This window comes from Fistularia commersonii, chromosome 26, assembly GCF_037954325.1.
Source record: "Fistularia commersonii isolate RoL2024-O1a breed Wild chromosome 26, RoL_Fcom_v1.0, whole genome shotgun sequence".
Classification (NCBI taxonomy): Eukaryota; Metazoa; Chordata; class Actinopteri; order Syngnathiformes; family Fistulariidae; genus Fistularia; species Fistularia commersonii.
This window is the reverse complement of record NC_141309.1, coordinates 14,028,380-14,036,847: the sequence shown is the minus strand read 5'-3', so window position 1 is coordinate 14,036,847 and position 8,468 is coordinate 14,028,380. Positions and strand designations below refer to the sequence as shown.

The 8,468-nt window shown below is 40.1% G+C and overlaps 1 protein-coding gene across 1 annotated transcript; it reads left to right on the top strand.

Moving 5' to 3' along the window:
- The first annotated feature begins 6,064 nt into the window (after positions 1-6,064).
- On the top strand, positions 6,065-7,045 carry tas2r202 (taste receptor, type 2, member 202). The gene has a single exon (XM_086174367.1). The coding sequence runs from the start codon at positions 6,065-6,067 to the stop codon at positions 7,043-7,045; it is 981 nt and encodes a 326-aa protein (XP_086030493.1).
- The last annotated feature ends 1,423 nt before the right edge of the window (positions 7,046-8,468 follow it).

The following is an 8,468-nucleotide window of genomic DNA, read 5'->3' as shown; positions in this document are numbered from 1 at the left end:
CTGGTGTTAAAAAATGTTTTTTGATTGCCAGTTCAAAGGCAAAGATATTTACCCCGGATATAGTTTATTTCCTATTGTGTATTTTGTGACATAGTTAACTGTTTCATTTTATTACCTGATGCTTTTACTTACTCAGACATAACAGAGACATATCTGAATTATATGCTTCTAACTTGAGGAATTTTGGGTTTTATTTGGCAGTCATCATAAAGAAAATTGTGTTTGAATATTCTGAATTTTGTATTACGTCTAATGAAAAATAGCATACTTGGATCAAGTGCAGTCACCCCCTTCTCGATTCAGATACTCCCCCCTCTGGTCTTCTTAAGTGCTAGTGTCCTTTGGGAACACTTATTTGTTAACCTGATATACTTATCTTTTATAATTACAAAAAAAGGAAGTTAGTTATTAGTAGTCTGACAGACCAAACCACAGCTGCCACGGTGAGTAGGTCCAGTCAGCACTGTGCCTGCAGGCCCAATGCTCTTCAAAAGGCCTTCTATTAGCCTCATCCCCTTTAGAGCAGAGTGTGTTGAATTAATAATGGATAAAAGGTTGGTGGGCGCTCTGTGATAAATTCAGCCTTGGACCCCCTTTGCAGGAGGATTCCCTCTCCTTTTCTTCAGACAAAATACTAATACTACATTATTAAATTACTCTTCAACAAGCAAAAGTTCTGCATTGAAATTGTCATTATAATGATGAGCATGTACATCAAGTGTTTAATGTACATCCCCAAGGACAGTTATACTCCAGTGTGGTGGGTCAATGATCCAGTTCTACACATGATTCCTTATGGTTACTAGAGAAGTTTCTTAGATAGGGAGCTAGTGCAATGATTTGGTGCCATATCAATAAAATAAATTCAAGATTTTATGAACTGATTCTAACAATTATTACCATGTGAACTGTAGTGCTTGGGCCAAAGCAACAATTCATAATTGAAGTTGGTTTATGGGGATGTCATTTCTAAATTTTATGTTGCAACTTACTATTTTATTTCCAGACTAATCTATTTACACTATTGCAACTTAAACTACGAGTAGGCTGATCTTTTTCATACCAATCACTGATATAACATCTCATACGTTCTCAAGAGGACCGATTCTTAAACACCATTAATTCAGCTAACAAGCAGTGCTGACACTTTTTTGGAGTGTCATGTTTCATTCACCAATTTAGTTTTTCACAATTTGTCTTGAGTGAAAGCAGGATCTGTGAGAGCTGTCAACTCTTAAATTATATCAATACCAAGAAGGATAGCAATGTACAAGAAAAGAATAAGCGGTTACATTTGTTTTCTAAAATGCGTAAAAGAAAATTCACCACCAAGGATATGATGAAATATGAATGATCTTCTTCTCCTTTTGGCTTTTCCCTTCAGGGGTCGCCACAGCGAATCAACCCTCTCCATCTAACCCTATGCTCTGTATCCTCCTCTCTCACACCAACTACCGTCATATCCTCTCTCACAACGACCATAAATCTTCTCTTTGGTCTTCCTCGAGACCTCCTGCTTGGCAGCTCCAATTCCAGCATCCATCTACCTATGTATTCACTCTCCCTCTGTGCATGACCGAACCATCTCAATCTGGCTTCTCTGACCTCTCCAAAACAACTAACATGAGCTGTCCCTCTGAGAGACTGGTCACTTCTAAAGAGAAACTGAGCATTCTCATCTCTGCGACCTCTAGCTCTGCCTGCTGTCTTTTTGTCATAGTAACTGTTTCTACAGCATCGCTGGTCACACCATTGTCTTGTCCAACTTTCCTTTCATTCTGGCTGATAGTCTTCTATTGCATAGTACCCCTGACACTTTTCTCCACCTGTTCCAACCTGCTTGAACCTGTCTCTTCACCTCTTTTCCACACTCTCTGTTGCTCTGGACTATTGACCGCAAGTACTTGAAATCTTTAGGTCTACAAAAACACAATGCAGCACAGTGCTCTCTGGCCTTCTCTGTACTTCTCTGTTAGCATTCTGAAAGCAAATACTGCATGTGTGGTACTCTTTCTAGGCATGAAGCCATACTGTTGTTCACAAACGCTGACTTCTGCTCTCAGTCTAGTTTCCACTACTCTTTCCCATAACTTCATTGTATGGCTCATCAACTTTATCCCTCTATAGTTGCCGCAACTTATTCTTTGTCTCCATTCTCCAGGCATCTTCTCACTCTTGAAGATCCTAGTCAGAAACTCTACCATGCCTCTCCCAGACACTTCCACATCTCCACAGATATATCATCAGGACCAACTGCCTCTCCACTCTTCATCCTCTTCAATGGCTTCCTCACTTCCCTTTTACTAATCTCTGCTACTTTGTGGTCTACAATAGTCACTTCTTCTACCCTTGTCTCTCTTTCATTTTCCACATTCATCAGCTCTTCAAAGTACTCTTTCCATCTTCCCATCACTCTTCTAGCATCTGTCAATACGTTTCCCTCTCTATCCTTAATCACCCGGACCTGCTGTACATGCTTTCCATCTCTATCTTTCTGTTTTCCCAACCTGTATAGAGCATTCTCTCCTTACTGTCCAAATGAGCATACAAGTATCATACATCCTTTCTTTTGCCTTTGCTACCTCTATGTTTACCTGACGTTGTCTCCCTGTACCCCTGTCTGTTCTCTTCAGTCCTCTTGGTGTCCCACTTCTTTGCTAATCACTTCATCTAACTCATTCCAGAACTTTTCCTCCTCTAACTCACATCCTACCCGTGGGGCATAACCACTAACAACATTCCGCATCACACCTTCAAATTCCAGTTTCAAACTCAGAAATATATGACACTCTTTTCACCTCCAGAATGTTCCTAACAAACCCCTCCTTCAAGATAACACCTACTCCATTTATGTTCCTGTCAGTACCATGTACCATCATTGTACAACTTAAAGCCTGCTCCTATGCTTCTAGTCTTACTCCCTTTCCACCTGGTCTCCTGGACACACAGTACATCCACCTTCCTTCTCTGTATCATGTCAACCAACTCTTTACCTTTCCTGTCATCATCCCAATATAATATACAGTGACCCAAATTCCACTGGTTCCCTGTAGGTCATTGGTACCAATGGTGGTCATTGATAACCCGGGCCTCCACCAATCCGGTATGAGATTATTTAGTTTGATTTGCATGTTTGGATTTGGCAAAAGTTTTACGCCGGATGCCCTTCCTGACACAACCCTCTAAATTTATCCTGTTTCTTTCCTTGTGATTGCAAAATAAGGCAGTTTTGATATTCATGTTTCCACTGCTTTTGCAAAAATTCAAGCTCAGATGTGTAATACTAAAACAAGGCCCCTGATATCTGAATGTCACAATTTGAACTGCAATGAATTTTAGTAGATAGATTTCAAAAGTTGTAAAAATGCTCAAAAGAAAAAAGCATTTTATATTGGAAATCATGCAACATTTTCCAGCCAAAATTATCTGTCAGTTTTTCTAATCAAGGAGCATCTGACTAATAATGCTGTCTGGTAATAATCTCAATGTGCAATAATCATGGAATGAAACACCAATTTTCATACATTGTCTACCAGTTATCCCACAACCAGGGTCAGAGGTGTGCTTGAACCTATCCCAGCTGGGTGAGAGAGGGTTTGGGCTTGGATTGTGGGGATGAAACTGGATTGTGGGGATGAAACTGGTGACCCAAAGGAAACCAATGCAGACCCAGAGAGAATATGCAAACTCTGCGCACACAGAAAAGCCTCCACATACAGAAAAGCCTTACTGTGTAAATCAAACCTTGATCCTCCTTGCTGTGAGGTGAGAGTGCTAAGTATTGTGCCTTCCATCCCACCAAAATAACAATCTGACTGAAATATTTGAGATATATGGACTCTTGAACTCTTCAAGAGTCGGCAATGTCTGATGGTACAAACTCTGATAATCAATCAGATTATCAATTGATAACATGTTACCTTTTTAAAAGTCAAGTGTATACTCAGTCTAATGTACATTCACATTCTGAGCCATGATCAGAGCAAGACAAGATGTAATTCAAGACATCTATCTTCCATGTTTGTGCAGCTGGATGGACAAGGTCGCTAACTGCCTGTGTTAGCAGGTCAAGGTCAGAAGAGCAGCATCCTACAGCAGAGCTATTTACATCCCAAAATAGACCTAATATCTGAAAACCATGTCAGACAGTATAACACAGCCAATTCTGAACACCTTTTGAAAGGTTAAGGGTGTGCCACCAGCAGCCTTTCAGAACAGTGCTGTGATTGTCACCACATGGGAGTGACCTCAAACTGCATATACATACTACCTAACAAAACAAGACGGCAGACATTTCATGTTGCAAAAAGGCAAGGGATCCAAATTTGATGCTGCAGCCAGCAGGGAGAGCAAAACCATCACCTTTTGGGAGTTTCTATAATATCCCCCTGGTGAGTGTGATGATTGTGCACCTGTCTCTTGGGTCACTAAGAGTGCATGGACACTTAGCTGTACAAAGAGCTAGAAAAACTAAAGTTTCGGGGGGATAAGGTGATCATTTCCCGGTTCACAAGCAACCTTCATTTTGCACATGTGCAAGGGCATTTTTGAACAGCTGCTGGTTAAACACAAACAAAGCACTTTTGCCACAGATCCTTCATACGAAGACAAGTAAACGTTTTTTTGCTTCTGATTGTTCTTATCAATGTTTCTGTCTTACTGTCTGCCCATTTTAATGGTCCTTCAATGGGTATACGCAAGTCTTTGATAAGCACACACAAGTCTGGTCCATATACAAGCACGAATCAAAGAAATTAATAAAGTAATTAATTACTAATAAGTGTCTGGCAACTTTATTTAGAAATCATATCAAATCTGATAACTTAATTTAAATGGGAATCATTCAAAACGTTAGCTTTTGAGCTATTAAAATGAAAGCAAAGGCTTCATCTCATTTTCATTCAGCGCATTTAAAAAGGCAGATGAAATCTGGCCTTGGGTTGTTGTCATGAATTAGCCAACCTTTTATGCAATTTCTTTAAGATAATTTGGATATAGAGAGGGAAAAATACAGTTGAGGATATCCCTTGCCAGTTTAGCAGAAAATGTTTGGAATCAATAGTTTTAAGTGTAAAACAAAATCGAGTGAAAAAGAACTTGTTTAACTCTTTTTATAAAGATAGGTGATCCTACAGCACAACTCACAGCAATACAGCACTGCATTAACAAAGCTGGTCCTGAAGGTGATTCAAAGGTTATTTGGTTTTCTTATCAGGTAAATGTGTGTTGTTTGCGACTGTGTGGGTGTGTCGGTATGTTCAGATGCGGCCAGGCCACAGAAATAACACATTTGCATGTTGAATCTGGTAATTTTGGTCTGTGGGTTAACTGCTGTCATGGTGCAGTGAGACACATACTGTTCACTCACTGGACAAGGGTCCATATCCTGGCCATCCCATGTAAAGGCAAATATCTCGCCACCACAACCTGTGGTCATAAACTGATGCAAATTATAATGCCTACATATAAATCCTCAAGGAACACTTAAATTCAAGAACTTCACCTTGTTGGTTGTGGAGAACTTCAGGCAAGGATTAACACACAGATAAATGAGGGATTCTTCAGCTGTAGCCAAAAGTATTGAATCAGACAACGTATTGTGGATTTGCAAGCAAAGAGAGAGTAAGCAGAGTCCTTGAGTGGGATTCAGAAAAAGGCTCAACCACCTCAAGGGACCTTTTCCGAGGTAATAATGGAAGATTTCCTTTTGCTCTAACTGCTGTAACAACTCAGTCTTAGCTACTGTTTCTTCTGCATATAGCCACCTAAGTTGTAGATTGCAAATTATAACCTCTGACCACTGAAGCAGATTCTAATTGAGCGTTTTTAGATTTGTTTTATCTGTTACAAAAGCTAAATGTGTAAGACTTTTCCCCAAGCCCCTGACAAACACTGACAGATTCCTCTCTGTAGAAAAAAGAGAAGAATCTGAATATATGTGCCTAATTCTGTCTTTCTTGTCATCTCCTTGAATGCAGCTAAAAAAAGGAAAAATAAGACAAGCCAAGTGCTACACATATAAATATAAAGTTGTCCTTCTCAGGGCAGGTCTAGAGATTTTGCAATGCTTGTGGCAAATAAAAGGGCCATCTGGGTAATGACAGGTCTGTTGGCCATCACCACAGTATTCTTTAACCTCTACATCTTCCTGATGAGTCTGCAGAAGTACAGGTACAAAAAAATGTGGAGCCCCAGTGAAACCATCATGGTTGCCCTGTCTGTTGCAAACACAGCCCACCAGACAATCTCCTACATCTGGATGACTATGGATGAAGTGGACAGCGCATGTCGAATCAATCAGATGCCATACACTATAATGCTGCTGCTGATTTCCAGTCTGAAGTTCATTCTGATATGGGACAGCAGCTTTCTGACTTTTTATTATAGCACCAAGCTGGTAAACACACCCAACAATTACTACACCCAGATCCAAGCAGCCATTCTCAAGCATACAACATTAACTGTGTTCCTCATCCCTCTGCTTGGCTTGGGCACCTGCATGCCAATGCTTGTGGTATTCCAGCCTGCCAATCACACCACAGCGAATAGAGATTGTGGAGTTCTGATGCCCAGCACAGAATCTGGAAAGATTTATGATGCCATCTATCTCCTCCTTGCTGATGTATTGCCAGGAATACTCATGATGAAATGCTGCATCTCCATCTCCATCCACCTGACCATCCATCTTCGTCACATGAAAGCGAGCACCAATGGCACTCACACTCCTAAGCTTGGCTCTCAGATGAGAGTGATCCAGATGGCTCTGTCTTTGGTGGTCATCTTCCTTCTCTTCCTTGTAGTGGACTTGTACGTAAACTATCAGATTGCCGTGTACCATGAAAATGCCATTGTGCTCACGTTCTTCTTCACATCTATTTATACCACTGCCTCAGCTATTGTGCTGATCTATGGGAAAAAAACTCTTTGGAACATTCTGATCAATGAATTAAACACCTGTTTAGATGAATATCCATGTTTGTCTAGTCTGAAAGTGCCTAAGCAAAAGGTCAAACTCAGCAGGCACCCAGCACTAGTTAAGAAATGAATAACATGTTTGCTTTGCAGGGTTGATGTGCTGAAATCAAATGTATATGAATGTAGTAAAATTCTTGTACTATTTAAGAAAACAACAAAAAAAAGTTTTGTTCTTTTGTACTTTGTACTACAGATGCGTCTACATCAATTACATTTTCCCACATCATACCTTTTTCAAACTTTCAGCAAGTAAAATCAGAGAGAACTGGGCAATTAATGTTTGTTACAGCTGTCAGTTCGTCATTCAATCATAGGCTAATCAGTCGTACCTTTGAATATTGATATTTCATTAGAACAAATAATAGGACAAAAGTGCGGTTGCCCAGATGTGATGTATGTCTGTGCCCATGTCAAAATGCTGAAAAATGTATGTGACTGTAGTGAGAGCACAAGCACATCAATAAAACAGGAAGAGGAACCCCAAAAACAGGAACCCCAAAACCAGACTTATTTTCCTCCTCAGGACACAGGTGTTTTGGAGGCTCAATGGTGGCAGCAGGAGCCATAAATGAAGGCTATCAGTGAAAAATCCTGCACCAAAAATACATTTAATGGGAAAAGCCAAACTAATCACATTTTTTTGACAATTGTCACACTTTCAGCAATGGCTGTGTATTTGTGCCCTCAGCAGAACCCAGGTGTAATTCTGTAACTGCGTGTTTGTGTGTGTGTGTGTGGACTGGGTGTGTTTCTGAAAAGTCAACTCTTGCTCAGCCAGCCAACCTGTGTAAATAGGAAGCAAGCTTTAAAAAAAAAAAGTCTTAGCAGACTTCTGTTCCATACTCCATTAGTTTACACCCTCTGGCACCACCTAGTGAGGTTCAAAGCTAAGATACAATAATGCAGCTAATCCAACTTAACACACACTCTAAAGATTCCTACAGCAACTGAGTGGACAAAGAAAGGAATGGGATATTTTTCTTTGATGCTGGAGAGTTGAGTTGTACCAAGACCTCATATTCCTTCACTTCTGTACTCTCTCTCTCCTGAAGGCAACTGAATTAAGTGTGACACAGGCAATATCGACTCAGTATGTAGAAAGATTATCCAAATTGTCGTAAAATTCAAAATCGCAGTGTATTTGAAAGTTCTTTGTTTAGAGGGCTGAGTTTCGATCAAGCTGCAAACACTTCGCACATATTTATGTAGAATGCTTTTAATATGCTTTCCCCTGAGTCCAATGTGAGCTTATAAAATTTAACAATACAAAGCCTGAGACAGATGTGGCCCTAGCTTTTCATCTGACGGGAAGATTTTCATGATCAATGTCCTCAGAATATTTACAACATGATATGACAACTATATCTATATGGCAGTTGGCTTTTCATGGCAATGCTTATGAGCATCCAATTATGCACCACAGTTGCAACATTGTTCTAGTTGCATGAATGAACATCACTTCAGCAGTTATTGTTGCTGGGGTTTACAGTGAG

Bases quoted from the DNA above. Each gene is read 5' to 3' on its own strand.
- tas2r202 (XM_086174367.1), top strand. From the start codon at position 6,065: ATGCTTGTGGCAAATAAAAGGGCCATCTGGGTAATGACAGGTCTGTTG.